Raw genomic sequence first — 19,897 nt, 5'->3', positions numbered from 1 at the left:
AGTCCAGGATTCTCTTAAGGTAAGCTTACAGGTTGAGTCAGTTATTAGGAAGGCAAATACAATGTTGTCATTTATTAGATTACTTACAGTGTGGAAACAGGCCCTTCGGCCCAACAAGTCCACACCGACCCGCCGAAGCGCAACCCACCCAGACCCATTCCCCTACATTTACCCCTTCACCTAACACTATGGGCAATTTAGCGTGGCCAATCGACCTAACCTGCACATTTTTGGATTGTGGGAGGAAACCGGAGCACCCGGAGGAAACCCACGCAGTCATGGAGAGAATGTGCAAACTTCACACAGAGTCACCTGAGGCTCAAGAGGACTAGAATATAAAAGCAGGGATGTACTTCTGAGGCTTTATAAGGTTCTGGTCAGACCACATTTAGAATATTGGGAGCAATTTTGGGCCTCATACCTCAGGAAGGATGTATTGGCCCTGGAGCAGGCACAGAGGAGGTTCGCGAGAATGATCTCAGGAGTGAAAGGCTTAACATAATGAGGGAGTGATGATGTTTAGAAGGAAGGGGGGGGGGGGAGTCTGATTAAAACTTAGAATACTGAATGGCATGGACAGAGTAGACGTGGGGAAGTTGCCTCCATTGATAGGAGAGACAAGGAACCATGGGCCTTAGAGCAAAGGGAAGAATGTAGACAAGGAGAAACTTCTTCATCCAGAGAGTGGTGAATCTATTTAATTCACTGCCACAGAAGGTTTTGGAGGCCAGGCCATTAAGTATATTTAAGATTGAGATAGATAAGACCTTGATTGCTAAGAGGATCCAAGGTTATGGGGAGAAAGCAGGAAAATAGATTTTTTAACCCCATCAGCCATGATTGAATGGCGGAGCAGACTCGATGGGCCGAATGGCTAAATTTCTGTTCTTGTGGTCTTTTGGATCTTCTTTCATTTTGAATCAAGTATTTTGACACACTTAAGTGAATTAAAACAAAGCAGCCAAAGGTTATGTTGTGCACGTATACACTCGTTATAGAAACTACAGCCAAGCTCGTAACTCCTGATGCATGCTCATGAACTTAGTCGTTGGTTTACCTTTTTAACCTTTCAGATATAAAGCTTATTGAGGGGCATCACGGTGGCACAGTGGTTAGCATTGCTGCCGCACAGCGCCAGAGACCCGGGTTCAATTCCCGCCTCAGGCGACTGACTGTGTGGAGTTTGCATGTTCTCCCCGTGTCTGTGTGGGTTTCCTCCGGGTGCTCCGGTTTCCTCCCACAATTCAAAAATGTGCAGGTTAGGGTGAATTGGCCATGCTAAATTGCCCATAGTGTTAGGTGAAGGGGTAAATGTAGGGGAATGGGTTGTGCGTCAGTGTGGATTTATTGGGCCGAAGGGCCTGTTTCCACACTGTAAGTAATCTAATTACTTATTGTTATTTCCTTTCTGTCCTTGTTAATTGGATCACAAATATGTCTCCAAGAAAGTTTTTAATTTTCAAGGTAACAGATTTTGTGGTTAGTCAGACTCTTTTTAATCATGCTTCAACTTTGCTGTAGTCTATTACCTATAATCACTGGTAAATCTCGGAATCTAATATGTGAATCTTCTTTAATTTTGATCATTCATATTTTTCTGTAACTTTTTACACCTTCCTAACCATTTTCATAGTCACATCACATCTCATTTAGACATCCCTGTCATCCTGCTCTCCATTTTTCCACTTCATTTATTGTTCGTGTTACCCAGCCACCACCGAAATACTATAGAAACATTTTATGTACCCATTTTCTATCATTATGCAATAAACATTCCCTTCAATATCTGGGATGTACTGCTTCACAGCCACTTTTCTCAATTGCCTCTCCTCTCCAGGAATGTCCACTTGTGTTGCTGCTTTTTCTATAAAATGTGTAAATGAGGACCAAATATGTCTTCTAATGCCCTTTGTGTTTGGCTTTGAAGAGGTTGGATGCAGTGGTTGGGAATGTCTAACCCTTGATTCTGAATTTGGCTCATTTCCAATTCAGAACAGCCTGAGATGCAACTCTTCATTTATTTTTCTTACAAGTTGCTCTGAGAAGCATGTCAGCAGATTTAGCTAATCCGCTGGCACAGAATAAAACAAGAGAAACACTACTTCCAAGCTCTCTCTTGAGGCTTGACAAGCTCACAGTTGGCAGTTCCTGTAGCATGGCTTTGCTTTATAGTTAAATCGCCTGCTGCTGGTTTGTAGATCACTAAGGCAGTTTCTGACTTTGAAGGGCATCAGTGTTGCTTGATGTAGGAAGTGGCCCGTGGAGAGTACCATCTGCCTCAATCCACAACGGTGATACTCTGCCAACATAGTTCAGAAGTCACCTCCAATTCCCAGTGCCTTTCGTCTGACTGTCCATTGGTATGACGAGGTAGGACTTCATTAAAGCCTCAGACTGAACAACTGACAAGCCAGTGGTTCACGCAGTTTAATACTGTTAAATTGCATATTCCAACATTCTGCCTCTACCTGGACTCTTGAAAGCTAGGAATCTGTCAAATTATAGCAACTTTATTACCACACGAGTGAAGTGGTCAGCTGTGATTTTATGAGGTGAGTAGTGAGCTACTGTTGAGAAGGAAAAGTTGAGGTTTAACAATGTTCAAACTGCAAGGGACCACTGTAGAGAATAACAGAAGCCAATGGACTTCTGAGGCTTGCATATGAATTTAGTGATTATTTAGGTTTGAGCATATTTTTCCAGTGGAGTTTCATCCCTGGGCACAGCCAGAATATTTGAAGGAGGTTGACTTCCCCTAACAAATCTCCTCCCACTTGCTACTGAGGTTACCAGGTCAGTTTTTCTAAGAAGGCGGTTAATAAGGTATTTCATGCATTTTTCAGTCCAAGATGTGTTTGCTGAGATGATGTACCAGTCAGGATGGCCTTTTGATGTTAATATTCTTGGCCAGCTGTGGTGCAGTAGAAATGAAGATTTTGGCAGGCAGCTTTTCAGAGAAAAGATAAGTATGGATGATGAGTTGTTTTAAAGTTGTAACCTATTTGTGCCTCCAAAACCCAAAGATTTTTGCAAAGATTTTTTTAGAGCAACAACATGATATTCAGAGTTGTTGAAGATTTATGACTAACAGAAGAGACCTGTCAGTTCATTTCAAAATGTAGGCCACATCACAAGGCTGAAAATGTGTTGCTGGAAAAGCGCAGCAGGTCAGGCAACATCCAAGGAAGAGGAAATTCGACGTTTCAGGCATAAGCCCTTCATCAGGAATGCTGATGAAGGGCTTATGCCCGAAACGTCGAATTTCCTCTTCCCTGGATGCTGCCTGACCTGCTGCGCTTTTCCAGCAACACATTTTCAGCTCTGATCTCCAGCATCTGCAAACCTCACTTTCTCCACATCACAAGGCCACAACAAAATCTAAGAATGGCAGCAATTTTTTTTTATCAACAGTCTGTCTTTCACAATGAATAACATGAATTTTGGTTGTTTCTCAATGTAAAATTAATATTTTCATTCATGCATTCACTTGCAGGTGATTATAATAGACATTAGTGTTTTTATAAAGTGTTTTAGAAATGAAATTTTGTACAATGCAAAAAATGTGGGGAGATTGTAACTTAACCTTATATCAGTAAATAGTATGAGCCGCAGCAGGATACAAAGCCCTGCAACCACCCCCACACCTCTCTCTTTTGCTCTCTCTTTATTTCTTTCTGTCTCACACACACATGCACACTTTCTTTCCATCAAACACGAAAGCTTGAAGATTTCAGATTTGTAAAATTTAAATCTTTCAACCAGTGATTACTTATTTTCGTTGTTGGCAGCTAGCCAACAAATTTCCAATTACAAAGTGTAAATAAACTGCTGCCTTCAAGCTATGTTAAGCTTGAATTGCTTTGGCTTTCCAAAGCTCGTAATTTTTGCGTCAGATTTAAGTTATTCTAGTGCAGTTGCAATTCTCTCTGAATTTACAGTCAGTGATATATTTTCACACAGTTTAGTTGTTCAAATACTGTCCAGCAACTGGTGATCTTTGTAAGCTATGCATTATTTAGCTAAAAGTGACCATGGGAGCAAGAGAAATATTTTCTGGTCTATTCTTCAATCATAATATTGGAAGATTTGTTTCAAAATGATCAATAATGGAAGTTTTGGTATTGATGGTACTAAAGTTGTGTGACTTTAAAGCAGCAAAACTGCTCATTGTTCTTCTCTCCGTGGATAAAGTAGTGGAAGAAGCCAATAGTTCAGAGGCTGAGAAAGATATCATGAGCAGGTAAATCATAATTTCATAAGATACAGGAGCAGAATTAGGCCATTTGGCCCATCAAGTCTGCTCAGCCATTCAACCATTGCTGATATGCTCCTCACCCCCATTTTCCTGCCTTCTCCCCATAACGGGGCGGCACGGTGGCACAGTGGTTAGCACTGCTGCCTCACAGCGCCTGGAGACCCGGGTTCAATTCCCGACTCAGGCAACTGACTGTGTGGAGTTTGCACGTTCTCCCCGTGTCTGCGTGGGTTTCCTCCGGGTGCTCCGGTTTCCTCCCACAGTCCAAAGATGTGCGGGTCAGGTGAATTGGCCATTCTAAATTGCCCATAGTGGTAAGGGGTAAGGGATAATGTATGGGTGGGTTGCGCTTCGGCGGGTCGGTGTGGACTTGTTGGGCCGAAGGGCCTGTTTCCACACTGTAAGTAATCTAATCTAATCTAAAAAAACCCTTCAACCCATTACCAATTAAAAATCTGTCTAACTCCTCCTTGAATTTACTCACTGCCCCAGCACCCACTGCATTTTGGGGTCGCATATTCCACAGATTCACAACCCTTTGAAAGAAGTAGTTTCTCCTCAGCTCTGTTTTAAATTTGCTACCTCTTATCCTGAGGGTATGACCTCTCATCCTAGAATTCTCCACAAGAGGAAACATCTGTTCCACTTCTATTATATCCATACCTTTTATCACCTTAAATACCTCAATTTGATCTCTCCTCATTTTTCTAAATTCTAGAGAGTATAGGCCTAAACTGTTCAATCTCTCTTCGTATGACAAACCTCTCATCCTTGGCTCAATCCAGTGAACCTCCTCTCAAATAAGGGGACCAAAAGTGTACGCAAGACTCAAGCTGCTGTCTTCCCCAATACCTTGTATAACTGCAACAATACTTCTTTACCATTATATTCTGTTCCTTTAGCTATAAAAACCTACATTCCATTCAGATCCTTTATTATCTGCTGTACCTGCGTACTAGTTTTCTATGCCTCATGAGTGAGTACACCTCGCACCCTCTACATCAGAGCGCCCTGATCTATCTCCCCATTTAAATAGTAGGTGGCCTTCCCATTTTTTCAACCCAAACACACGGCCTCATACTCATCCACGTTCAACTCCATCTGCCACATTTTGGCCCACTCTCCTAACCTGTCTGTATCCATTTGTCAGGTTCTTATTTCATCATTGCAGTTTATCATCCTGCCTGTTTTTGTGTCGTCTGCAAATTTGTCTCTAGAGCCTTCTATCCCTGTATCCAAAACTTCAATATAGATAGTTGGGGTCCAAAGACCAACCCCGTGGCACCCCACTAGGTAAATCTTGCCATCCAGATTAAAAAAAACAATTTATCCCATATAAATCATTTTGTCCATCAGCCAGTCATCTAGCCAAGCTCATAAATATCCCTTAATCCCATATGATCCAACTTAGTGAATAAACCTTTTGTGCTGCACTTTATCAAATGCCTTCCAGGAATCCGGATATATTACATTACAGGATCCCTGTTATCTGCTTTGCTTGTTACATCTTCAAAGAGCTCTAGCAAATTAGTCAAACATGATTTGCCCTTCATAAAACCATGCTGACTCTGATGGGACAGTGTTTTGACTTTCCAAATGTCCTGAACCAGGTAAACTCTGTTGTTGTGTATGGCTTGCAAGGAATTAAATGTAATAAGTACATAATAAATATAACTCACCGGAGAATTAAGGTAATGGGTCGTAAATTAATTGCAACTTGTCAAAATTAAATAATTAATCTCCCACAGCAATCTACTGCCATGCTGGTAATACGTTACCATTTGACATCTGCCTGTATTGCTCACAAGACAAAGTTTTTCACTGTGCTTCGGTACACGTGACGATAAATTCAATTCAAAGCTATCCACATCCTTTTTCATGTGCAGTTTTAATTGAAGCAGATAGGTGTTGCTTTACATTTTTAAACTTCAATTATATTCTTTCTCTTCTGACTTTAAATTTGTGACTCCTCCTTGATTTGTTAGTAATACTGTTAAAGATCTCTTGGTATTTAGAAAGTTAAATTGAAGAAATGGTACGAATGGGATTTCAAGCATCGGAAACAAATATGGTCAAGAGGCAGATTGGTCACTGAGAGAAATGGGGCCAGTGGTTTGGTAGGACCTCAAATCCACATTGGGTTCAAACTTTTATTTGATAAGTTAAATAGAATTAAACAGATATGTGCTAAAACTATTGCCTGCTGTTGTTTAGCATGTGGAAACACAGTCAATGATTGTAATGTTTGATGATTGATATTTTCGCTGAAAATGTGTCGCTGGAAAAGCGCAGCAGGTCAGGCAGCATCCAAGGAACAGGACATTCGACGTTTCGGGCATAAGCCTGAAGAAGGGCTTATGCCCGAAACATCAAATCTCCTGTTCCTTGGATGCTGCCTGACCTGCTGCGCTTTCCCAGCAACACATTTTCAACGTTGATCTCCAGCATCTGCAGACCTCACTTTCTCCTGATTGATATTTTTGTTTTACACTGATATTAACAACCTCAAAATATGAAAGCACATACTTTTTACACATCACATTGCAAGGAATATAGAATGCAGGTGTTGCTTTTGACAAATGAACAAAGTTGTCAAATTTAGTGACTACAATATGAATCAATTCATCATTTTGCAGATATTGTATTTAGTATTCAGCAATTTGGCATGATTCAGTCTTTATCATTTGTTCACCTCTTGCTAAGCTTTTCCAAAACAAATTGTCAGTATGAGTGAAATCTGCAATTAAATCAATACACAGCCGCAAAGACAGCAAAATGTGTTAGACTCTGCAGTATATAATGGTTTCAGGTGCTGCTAGTTTTAATTAGTAAGTGGTAGAGAAATAGATGATTGAGGCAAAGTTGGGATTGGCTATAATGACAAAAAATGGTACTGCAATGTCTACATAGACAACTTTCGCAAGGCCCTGGGGTGGCACGATGGCTCAGTGCTTAGCACTGCTGCCTCACAGCGCCAGGGACCCAGGTTCGATTCCAATCTTGGGCAAATATCTGTGTGGAGTTTGCATATTCTCCCTGTATCTGTGTGGGTTTCCTCTGGGTGCTCCGGTTTCCTCCTGCAGTTCAAAGACATGAAGATCAGGTGAATTGGCCATGCTACGTTGCCCATTGTTTTAGGTGTATCAGTCAGAGGGAAATGGGTCTGGGTGGGTTACTCTTCAGAGGATTGGTGTGGACTTGTTGGGCTGAAGGGCCTGCTTCCACACCGTAGGAAATCTAATCTAATCTTTGACAAGGTCCCATGTGGTACACTGGTTAATAAAATTAGATCATGAGAGATCCAGGAATTGATAAACAATTGGATACAAAATTGACTTGATGGTAAAAGGCAGAGGATACTAGTAAAGGTTTGTTAATCAGACTGGAAGCCTGTGACTAATGATGTGCTGCAAGGATCGGTTCTGGGTTATTGATTATATCAATGATTTGGATGCCAATATAGGAGATATGGTTAGCAAGTTTGTGGATGACACCAAATTTGATGCTATAGTGGACAGCGAATAAGCTTATATATATATATATATATGAGTATGAGATCTTGATTAGATGGGCCAATGGGCTGAGGAGTGGCAGATGGAATTTAATTTTGTTAAATATGAGTTGCTACATTTTGGAAAGGCAAATCCGGGCAGGACTTGTACACTTAATGGTAAGGTCCTGGGAGTGTTGCTGAACAAAGAGACCTTGGAGTGCAGGTTCATAGCTCCTTGAAGGTGGAGTCGCAGGTAGATAAAATAGTGAAGGTAGTGTTTGGTATGCTTGTCTTTATTGGTCAGTGCATTGAGTATAGGAGCTGGGACATCATATTGTGGCTGTCCAAGACTTGGATGAGACCACTTTTGGAATACTATGTACACATTTGGTTGTCCTGCTATAGGAAAAATGTTAAACTAGAAAGGGTACAGGAAAAAAGTTTGGAATGATGTTGCTGGGGATTAGAAGGTTTGAGTTATAAAAGAGGTTGGATAAGCTGAGACCATTAGAGGCTGAGTATTACAGGCTGAAGGGTGACCTTTATAAAATCATGAGGGGCATGGATAGGGTGAATAAACAAGGTCTTTTTCCGAGAGTAGGAGAACCTAAAACTAAAGGGCATGGGTTTAAAGTGAGAGGAGAAAGATTTAAAAGGGACCTGAGGGACAATTTCTTTTCCCCCAGAGAGAGTGACATGTGTATGGAATGTGCTGCCAGAGGAGGTGGTAGAGGCAGGTACAATTACAACATTTAAAAGACATAATTGGGTAGGTACATTGTAGGAAAGGTTTAGAGGGGTTTGGGTTAAATGCAGTCAAATGGGACGAGTTCAGCTGGGAAAACCAGGTCAGCTGAGTTGGATTGAAGGCTCTGTTTCCGTGCTGTATGACTCTGTGACTGAGTATACAAGTAAGCTGTGAGCGATCACACATCTCCATTTATCATTGCTGTCAGTATTTTGTGATCATTAAATAGGTGCAATGGCGTTGACTTTCTCCCATAACATCCCAATGAGTTCATGCTTATGGTAAAATTGTGGCTGAGTAAATCAGAATTGGAACACTGCAAGAGGAAATCAGTGGTTAATTCACAGGGAATATTTTAACTGCACATAAAATGGTGACAGTCAGGTTAAGGTCACTGTCTAAATGTGAATTGTTTATGTCCTACAGTACTGTTGGGAGAAAATCCATTTCCACTTCTTAATAAATAAAGAACCTGTGATTTGATAGTAATTTTCATAACCACAGGTTGCACCGACAGTGCTTAAAATGGGCAAATGATTTGTAGTCACTGATGTCATGAAGACAAATAGAAAGCTGAGTCACACTTGCAGATAGTGATATATGGCCAGACAATCCCACTATTTAGTTGGTTGGGAAAATTCTCTCTTCTGATAGTGTGATGGAATCCTTTGCACACGGTCATTCAGGGAAATAATCACATCAAGTTCAAAGTTTGGTATTTCTTGGTGTGGGTATAAGTCACATGTCTCTAAGTCTAAAGGCCACGGATTCAAGTCTCATCCCAAGACTTAAGTGCATTATTTAGATACTTCAACGCAACACTTCTCCTTCCCAGTCTTCACACTCCTGAGGTAAGCGCGCCAATGTATGACAAACTTTGTAGTGTTATGCCTCAGCTATCTGTGTGTTTACCTGTGGCTGGAATTTAATTACTTGTAACAAATAGTAAACATGATAAGTACAGAAACCTGGTCTGTGCTTTAACTCAACATGAGTATAAAATTTGTGTAAATTTGGGAATGTTGGGTGCTTATTTTAACATTTCTGACTACTGAAGTGGGGTTTGATTTCTGGTGTGCTAGCCTAGTGAGTCCTAACAACAGATTTCAGACCAGATAGGCAGTGTCACCTAAAGATGTTTCATAATATGGCATTGTATGGTGTCCTGGTAAAAAGAGAAACACATCAGCCATGGATGAGCAGCAGAGCAGACTCAAACTGTCAAATGGCCTAATTCTGCTAACATTTCTCATAATTGTGTGGTCTCACCTTCACACTGTGTGTCTCCCCCCAACCGCCCCACCCCCATATCTCTCTCTTTGTCTCTTTCTGTCTCTCTGTCTGTCTCTCTCTCATTTCTGTCTCTTCCTCTCCCTCTCCCCGTCTTTTCTCTATTTTTTTTTCTCTCTCTCCGATGGAGGCATTGCAGTATCTTCAAGTCACTCAGTTTTCTTGATGCAATGTGTATTGGCACAGAACTAGATGATGTATAAATCTGTGATATTATTGCAATATAAGCAGATTTGTTAATAATCCTCCAGAAAATTGTCTGAGCCTGAGCCTGAACTTTGTGTTTTTGAGCTGACAAATATGCTAGCATTTGGACCATATCACACTGGCAGCGGTATTTGAGCCAAAAGATATGTCATGGTGGCATTTTGTGATGGCAGCAAGTAGGCAGTAAAAGCTAGTTGGTACTGAAGGCTGAAAAGATGATATCAACAGAGATAGTTATGAAGAGTATTTTTCGCATAGTTGTTCCTCCTCTTAGTTCAGAGTTGAAGTTAACCACCAAGACTAAGTTGCAGCAAACCTATAACTAGAGCAAGAAACATTTCAGAATACATTTTCTTGTTTTTCACAGGAAAGGCAGGAGACTACAACTGATCAGACCTATTTTTTTAAAACTCAGTTTTAAAAATGTGTTAAAATACAGCTCCAACCAACTAATGAGTTTCCAGAACAAAGCATTGCCTTTCTCAAAAAGGCCTTACTTGCGTCCAGATATCAGCACTCCATTGATATTCTGTCAGAATTTCCATTACTACAACAATGAATCAATGCTTGCTTCCTGGCACGGCAAAACTGGCAGTTAAACTCTTTATTGCTTTCAGGAACAAACGATTCAGGAAAACCAAATGCCCCTATATTTCTCATGATGTCAGAAAATTCCTGCCAACATTTTGCAGATTTTAACGGATGAGCTTAAAGTTCGGGTCAAATTCAGGCAAACAGAGTTGAGTTCATTTCCCAATGATACCGGGCAGATTGAAACAGTTGACTGGTTCATAGGTAGGCAGTGGTCAAGGATATGATTTCGCTGAATCTAACTTCAGTGAAAGGCTTAAGGAACTGGTCATTGTCCCCACTACCATTTCTAGAGAAACCTAAAGAAAATACTATTGATGAACAGCTAGGAGTAGGACGCAGGTCCAAAGCAATCGTAGTTGATCAACAACATTTTCAGGTACTTGACTCTACAGCAACTGGGGCGACACAGTGGCTCAGTGGTTAGCACTGCTGCCTCACAATGCCAGCGGCCCGGGTTCGATTCCACCTTTGGCGACTGTCTGTGTGGAGTTTGCACATTCTCCCCATGTCTATGAAGGTTTCCTCTGCCTTTGCTGATTTCCTCCCACAGTCCAAAGATGTGCAGATTAGGTGGATTTTACCCCAGTTGAGGAAAATTAACAGTGCAATGCAACACTGGACAGCAGCAGGTAAAGAAAAGGCAACCAGACAACAATGATAAGGACATTTCCAAAGTTCTATCCGTAGAACACAAGCATGTCAACCAAGTAAAAAGTGAGGTCTGCAGATGCTGGAGATCAGAGCTGAAAATGTGTTGCTGGTTAAAGCACAGCAGGTTAGGCAGCATCCAAGGAACAGGAAATTCGACGTTTCGGGCCAGAGCCCTTCATGAATTTCCTGATGAAGGGCTCTGGCCCGAAACGTCGAATTTCCTGTTCCTTGGATGCTGCCTAACCTGCTGTGCTTTAACCAGCGACACATTTTCAGCATGTCAACCAAGTCCAAGTATTCTGTTCAATGTCAGATCTCAGTCAGACAGCAGAAGTGGTTAGTTTAGAACCAAAATGCTGTGAATGCTAGATATCTGAAATAAAAATGAAGTGCTGAAGAGAAGTAACAGATTGATGGCATCTGTGGATCCCCAGTTTGCTCCACTGTGTGGATATTGTCAAAAAAGCTGAAGTTTTTCTTTTTCTTTTCAAGTGATATACGCTGAAAGGAATGGATGACATGCAGTAAGCACCAAGATTGACTCTGGTGCAAGTACAAATATCATACATATACGTACCTTTCAAGAAATAAACTCAGGAAGCTGCCACAATGTGGGGCAGTCCACACATGATAAACTTACCGCTTACAAAGAGTCTGATATTATGTGCATTGGCATTATCCATCTTCAGTGCTAGTACAGCTCATTGGAATGGACATCTGAAAGCTTTTACATCTTTGCTACCGCAAGACCAACTATTTGTGGTCTACCATCATGTATGGTCTACATCGTATGATCTACGAGGTACCAAACTCCATGAATAGCTACACCAAAGATTTGAGACTGTATCAATGAGTCTATTCATCCCCCATAACAATGGAGAAAGTGTATCCTACTGTAGGGTTCTTTGAGCTGTGGTGCAAGGTGACAACTGACATTTTTACGATTTCCAAGGACACAATTGCATTGCAGTATTTAACTACCTCACTCCGTTCCCTGTTGTGTCACAAATTAAACATGCTACTAGCGTACTAGTTGTTGATACTTTGACCACCATATTAAGTATGTTCAGTGTTCCTTAACAAACTGTGTCAGCCAAAAGTCTGAAGTGCACTCAGGAAACAGAGTGTTAACCTCTTCCTCTCAGAACCCTTGATCTAATGTTTTCACAGAACACACTGGACCATAAAGTCCACAATATCCAAATGTAATTTGACTTGCTAAGATGGTCAGATAGCGATTGCAACTCTTCACCAGAAACACTCTGGTTTAGAAGATGGATCCACACAGTTCTCCCCTTCCATAATATCACTGCCCAACCCACATATGTGTCGCAGCATTGGAAAGCGGGGCGACAGTGACTTAACAGCATGATCAATGAACATGCAGCCAGATATTCCAATTTGAACCAGAACGAAGCAAAAAGTTTGAGATGTTCATATAAACAAATGGTTTTCTTGGAAACATCATTGTGTATAGGATGTGCAGCAATGTATGGAGCAATCGGCAAGTGATGTGAAAAAGTAGGTGATATATGCAAATTATCTGTCATCAACCACTAAGTATAGACCATGATGACTTGGATATTGAAGGTACCAAACTACAAACACATGTCTACGACAAATGGTACAACTCCCTCAGTATGACACATCATGGAGTGGAGCTCAGTCATCGTAACTATATACTGATGAGACTGATTGTGACATACATCCACCAAAACATTGCCTCAGCATGTAGAGATGATGTTTCTATATGGACCTCAGACATGGATATCTGTTCTTTTAAAGAGTAAACAAAGGATGTTGTGTTATTGCATTGATTCCAGACCAGGCAACCGGTTTATCTTTAAGGCAGTTACATGTAATCAGGGTGCATGGTTTGGGATAGAGATACTTGCCTTACCTTCAGTCATACAGTGTGATGGAGGAGATTATCTGTGTGCAATTTTCAGTAACATCAGTAGGCACAGAACTCAGACTATGTAGACATCTTTGTATAAGTCTACAATACTATAGTAATACAAGTAGTCAATGTTAGCAACTTAAAGACATCAATCTCAAAATGTACCTGATCTTCATGATATGTTACCTGAGGTAATGTATAGGCAGCACGCAAACTATCATCATACGGGAAGTGATATTTAACTCAAGAAGCTACTTAATAGTGGCATACAATGATACCATATTATCTTTGGTGACATTTTTATAGTCAATGTTGCAAGACATTTGTTGATTTAATACATTAAAAGTTCAACAAAGATTTCATTTTTCGAATTTGAACGTCCTACCTCTTTGCTTTTCATGGCCTTTCCTCGGTAAACTATGTTCATGTGATTAATTTTCAAATGAATGTTTGAGTGATTGATCTTTTCAACTCGTATGTCATCAGCTCTGTCGTTTGTAGGAATACATTTCACATTAAAAGGCACGTTCTGAAAATTCTGCAACATCTTTGAAAATTCCAGTTGCACTTTTGGAAAGCAGCTTTGTTCTAGTCATTTTAATTTAATGCCACTATCATCAGCCTCTGTGGATCATATAATTCATTTCACCATTACTCTGCTAGATGTTACACATTCATAAAATGTGATTCATAAAAGTTGATTTTAACTTGGACCAGGAAACTAGAAAGAGTGAGCAATTGCCAACCAGCTGCTTGTCCCATTCAGGAGTGGGTAAGGTGAAATTGGGGGTCACATTTCATACATAACCTTGATTTGTAATTATTTGAGACTCCTGTTTGAATCAGCACTAAGTATTTTTAAATGAAAGTGGAACTTGGGCTGAAATTGAGCTGTGCTAACTGAATTGCTGTCACTCATTTTTCCACAGACTGGGGGGAGAAGGGAGTTAAAAGTTCTCTTGCTGTGTTCCATTAGGAAATTATTAATCAGATAGTTGTACAAATGTTGAGTAGTTATTAGCAATGGATCAATTTAGATTTCTCATTTTATGATGATGTTATAGAGGGCACAGATAAACTCATTATATCCTTCATTTTCTCTCCAGGTAAATTCCATCACAGAGCATCAATTCTTCACAAACTAGCCAAAAACAAATGTCAAGTAGATGATGGTGAAAAACCCAATGTGACTACTAATCATGGAGGTAACTATCTTTGTGTTTAAAATTTAAATAATGCACTACAATGGGATGCAAAGTGGTTCAAATTCTGTTTTTCAGAGCTTTCTCCTTGTGTTTTTGTTTTCAGTACGAGTACTTCTGAAATGCTGTTCAAGCCTGTGAAAGAAAGAAAGAAAGGTTTCTGTAACCAGTCATCTTTTCCCCCTTATTCTACTTGCGCTATCCTACTGAAGCAAAATATGAAGATGCTGTTCCTTTACAAACTGTTTATTGATCCAAGTTTGAAATTATAGTTGGGTCGTGTACTTGAAGAAGCCAAAAGTCCTCTGAGAGCACCTTGATCAGAGCCAAAAATGAGATTTTTGCTGACTTTTGAATATTGGATTTAAAGTCCAAGTTGTAAATTATTAAGCGTTGTATCCCGACCTATGAGCATTAGAACAGAAAAGAGTCACTTGACCTATCAAACTTGCTTGACCACCTTGTCAGCCACTGCCATATCTATTTTTATTTAATTTCTCTGTCATTTCTTCAGAATTACTAAACTAAGTCCTGATGAAGGGTTAAGTCTGAAACATTGACTCTCGTGCTCCTCTGACGCTGCCTAACCTGCTGTGCTTTTTGCAGTGTTATACTTTATCAACACTGACCTCTCCAGCATCTGCAGTCCTCACTATCTCCTGTCACTTTATTCCCCATTTTAACTGTTTAAGTGATTTTGCATCTTTACTTTTTCAGGCATTGAGTTCTTGATTTGAGTTTTGAGGTTTTTTTTCTTGTTTTGGGCTAGTTTTTAAAGAGCTTAGCTGAAACTCTGATTATTTTTACACTGAATTTCCTTTCTAGAGGAAGTCTGCATTATCTCAAAATGTCAATCAGATCATTTCTCACAACATTATATTGTGTAAAAGAGTGCCATGTGCAGCACAGAGTTTTCTCTCGCTGAGCTCTAAATTCATATGCCTACCTTGATTTCAGTTTTGTTCAAACAGTGCTTTTCCACTAGTTGATGCAGAATATATTTGGAGCCCTTTCCTCAAAATAAGATGTACTGCTTCTATCACTGCCAGCAAGCCACCCTTCTATGGCTGTTTTTATTGCCAGTGGTCAGAGAAAATTGAGTGCAGGGGAAAAGTGAAGTAATGGTCCTGTGCTTCGTGAATCTCAGTGGTATGTTGATGTAAGGAAGACGTGGCACACAAATCTGCTTTGGATTCTCTAAACACTGTGTTGCCCCAAAAAGAAGTAGCATTTTTAATCCATTACAAACATCAGCGTTTGCTTGGTGATGTGTGGTCTGAAATTATCCAAGATGTCCCCTCATGACTGATGCCTGTAATTGAAGGATCACACTTTAAATCGATTGGAAGGATAAAATAGCCACAAGCACAATTATTGTGGTTGCAATTTGCAAAATCTATTGTTAATCAGTATGGTTTTTATCTTCTATTCAGTTTGAGAAAAATGTGACAAAAATCATGAAACGCTATCCCAAGACGACAGTGTGTAGCCATGAAATGGTCAACAGAATTGTCCTTGACTAGCTAATAATAGCGCAGTAATGGAGATAAATGAGTTGGCATTTCATTCTGTAGCTAAGAACATTTTAATTGAATTAAATAATGTAAAATGGGAAGATAATTAGCGAGACATTAAAACATTCTGCCTATTTTCTAATATAACACCATGTTTGAAATCCAGTTTGTCTGTCAATATTCAGTTAATATGAATTAAATTTATTCCATCTTAGCAGAGTTCATCATTGGGTAATAAAACCATGATTGCTTACCTGTCAAAACAGGTAACCTGGCAATAATCATGTGGAGATATTATTATTGGCTTGTTATGAATAAATGACTCCAAAAAATCCTTTCAGAAAAATAAAGATGGGTAATATATTTTGGAAAAATGTAATACTAATCTTTGAAATAATTTTAAACATGTTAAGGGGAAAGGCTGTTAACTATCTTCTCATTAAGACACATTAAAATAAACTGAAATGTTCAGCATACTACCAAATTGTTCCATCATGTCAGTGAATTTGTTCAGAAAAACACTCACTTTCCATTTTACTTTGTTTCTCTTTCAGAAATAACTTTAAACTGGGAATTGCAGGTTTCTGGGGAAAGAGCTTCTGTTAGGTTGGAGAATCCATAGTGAACATGAGGACTGCAGATGCTGGAGATCAGAGTCAAGATTAGAGTGGTGCTGGAAAAGCACAGCAGGTCAGGCAGCATCCGAGAAGCAGGAAAATCGACGATTCGGGCAAAAGCTGATGAAGGGCTTTTGCCCAAAACGTCGATTTCCCTGCTCCTTGGAGGCTGCCTGACCTGCTGCGCTTTTCCAGCACCACTCTAATCTTGGAGAATCCATGGGGCTAACTGAGTAGATTTTCCAGAGAGTTCAATTCCTGACATGGAGCAATTGGCCAACTCTGTGCTGTAAGAATTGATGGTTCTGTTCTCTGATAATCACAGCTATTTTTAAAACTGTTACAGATAGGGGAGCCAAGAAATTGGAAATTCAATTCAGACTTGGTGGGTTTAAAAAAAAAGGATTAATTATTCTCTCACTCTCAGAAAAAATCTAAAGCTACATCAGTCACACATTACACACTCAAAACGATACAATCAAGTAAGGTCAAGTATTTCCACAATTATTAAAAACAAAGGAATAACTAAGTCCTTTTGGCTTTAAGATTCATATGAAGAATTTCCCACTCTTTACCTGTAATTCATGTATGATCAGATAGCTAGGGATGGAGGTTAGGGTTTTCATTGCAAGGTTCCTTTGAAGAGAAGGTCGTCGAGCAAGTCACACAGATGAGGATTTTGAATCAGGAAGTCCACTTCCTGTAGAGGCGAGCTAAGAACTTTAGAGTCCTGCTTCTTTAGTATAATTTTAAGCTACTCAGCTCTTGAAAGGGAAATCTGGCACGAGTTTATTCTGAAGCTTTTGCCTGGCTGGTGTTCAGCAACAGCCCCAGGTGTCTCTGAATTTTGAGATAAAATGAACTTAGTGTCAGAGAACTAGTTTGAGTCATATGATTAACGACCATTTATATGAAGTAGAAGGTAAATTGTAGTCTTTGGCACTTGTGGATTACCAGCCTTATCAGTATTCCTTTAGTTTGCAGTAAAACAGTTTATTTGTGTCCATTGTCTGAGTTTTTCAGTAAACTTTGACAATACCAAATGTGAAATTCTGTAAAGGACTGTTTTTGACACATTGTCCCTTAAAGGGAAGAAATTATTATTCAGTTCAAAACTTTCCAATAGCTTGATAGTCTGTGTTAAAGCTGCTAAGATCACCTGACTCCCTTACTAGTCACTCAGTGAATCTTAGAAGTTTGCTCATGTCCATTTTTAAATAGATGTTCTATCAGCCGCAAACCACTTTGAAATTATGAATCAGTCACGTCATTTACTGGGCATGACATAAACATGACACTGAAACCCAAGATGGTCAACACTGCCTACTTCTATGAAATAAGATTCTTGTTTCATCTTTGAAATATAAAAAATGTTTTTTGATGATCTATTTAGCAATCTTCTTTTAAATTGTTGCCAGGTGGAGGAACCTGTTGTTTTGCCATACACACTCCAGGGTGATCTGGCACACATGTGCCAACCTGACTGAGCCCTCAGCTTACATTGACAATTGAAGGTCAAAGAGTTTTGAATCGAGGATGAAGAGAAGTTTGTGTGGAGATGCACTATATGTTGTAATCCATCCAACTAAAATTATTTTCAGAAGATTACACTTGTGGAGAATGAAATGTTTCATCTCTTTCACAACCTACCTCCTTTTCCTGCTTTATTAATTACTGTCCATGTTAAATCCTCTGACTTGTTTGATGAAAGAGGAAAGGATATGCCAAAACTGCTGATAATGTCCCAGGATCTAACCATCTGTCTGGTTCATTGACCAGGAAATGCTGTGCAGTGTGAAGATATGAAGGTCATTTTGCTTAGTGTGGATGGGGAAGGGGAAGATTTTTGAAAACTGGCATGCATCTAATTTCATTTCTGATTTACTTGAATTTTCAAAGTACATCAATATTAATTTCAAATTAAATTTCAAGTATAATAGAGAGTCATACAGCATGAAAACAAACCCTTCAGACCAACTCGTCCATGTCAACTGGGTATCCTAAATTTAACCAGTCCCATTTGCCTGCGTTTGGCCAATACCCTTCTAAATCTTTCTTTTTCTTGTACCTGTCCAAATATCTTTTAAATGTAAATGTACCAGCCTTGGTCATGAGGTGCCTAATGACTGGAGGATGGCAAATGTTGTACCTTTATTTAAGAAAGGTTGTAAGAAGAAATAGGATAGGTACATGAATAAGAAAGGTTAGGAGGGATATGGACTAGGATTTGGCTGGTGAGACTAGTTTAGTTTGGGATTATGTTCAGCATGAACTAGGTTGGACCAAAAGGACTGTTTCCGTGCTGAACAACTGCGTGAGTCTCTGACCTCCTCTGACAGTTCATTCTATACATGCACAACCCTCTGCATGATAAAGTTGCCACTAATGTCTCTTAAATCTTTCTCCTCTCACCTTAAACCTATGCCCTCTAATTTTGTCCTCTCTACCCTTGGAAAAAAGACCTTGGCTATTCACCTTATTTCATTGTTAGAGGGCAGGATTGGTTAGGTGTTTAGGCTTGGGGGTGATTTAACTTGTAAAGCAACTGACAGAAGCATAAAAATACTTCCTTCATGAGGAGTACATAGGTTCACTGTAAACCTGAAGTAAGAATGGATAAATGATAGGTACATTTCTATGCACTAATTGCTCTCTACATCCATGAAAGCTGGCTGATTCGTATGTTGAATATTAGGCTGACATACCTTGGTGAGCCATTTTTATAAATGGACATGCAACACATTGATGCCCATGTCTTTTGGGCAGGACAATTTGGTTCCTGGGGCCCTCTCCATCTACCATAAATACAGTATGAAAATTGGAAATGCAGTGTGAAAGTTGCATTATTTGGTTTGGAAATTAAATGTATATTGCTTGTAAAACAGATTGTGGTTTTCCAGGTTCCCTTCCTGTGGTTGGGATCTATCATTTTTTGATAAGTTCCGCATTGTGTCTCCTTCCCCCTGTCCTTGCAGATAAAGTAGAGCTGCCAAATACAGCCAATGTAGAGGTTGAAGTGACACCTCCAAAGGATTCTCCCCCAGCAGTGCAGAATGGAAGCCTTCCCAATGGAGCAGAAGTTGGAGCAGGACAGGTATGAATCATTCGTGGAAGCATTTTGGGGTCTTCTGGATGGGCAGAGGTTGAGTGTCTATCGACCAGCACAAGACAAGATTTAACTTTATTCTCCATTTACATTTGAGTTGATGCATTTGCTGAAGGCCAGGCCTTGTTGGGTTGCTGTAAGAGACAAATGATAGTTACCAACCTTATCAGTGATCATTTAAGCCATTGGAAAAATAAATTGCTGGCATCATCAAACAAAAGCTTTTCTTGGTAACAACTTCAGAATGACATTGCTGAGATTCCATGGCCTGAACTTTAGCTCTGGGTTTGGAAGCACAGAGTCAGGACAATTCCTGGCTC

General features: G+C 39.8%; 1 protein-coding gene across 1 annotated transcript in view; it reads left to right on the top strand.

Annotated features, from left to right (window-relative positions):
• slc24a2 (solute carrier family 24 member 2) overlaps positions 1-19,897 on the top strand; it is a 290,313-nt gene that overhangs the window by 229,383 nt on the left and 41,033 nt on the right. The window contains exons 3-4 of the mRNA XM_060841993.1: positions 14,245-14,343; positions 19,447-19,565. Coding sequence (XP_060697976.1) covers positions 14,245-14,343; positions 19,447-19,565 — 218 coding nt within the window. The remainder of the gene's footprint in view (positions 1-14,244; positions 14,344-19,446; positions 19,566-19,897) is intronic.

Source organism: Hemiscyllium ocellatum, chromosome 2 (assembly GCF_020745735.1).
Source record: "Hemiscyllium ocellatum isolate sHemOce1 chromosome 2, sHemOce1.pat.X.cur, whole genome shotgun sequence".
NCBI classification, from domain to species: Eukaryota; Metazoa; Chordata; class Chondrichthyes; order Orectolobiformes; family Hemiscylliidae; genus Hemiscyllium; species Hemiscyllium ocellatum.
This window is presented reverse-complemented; position numbering and strand designations above follow the sequence as displayed.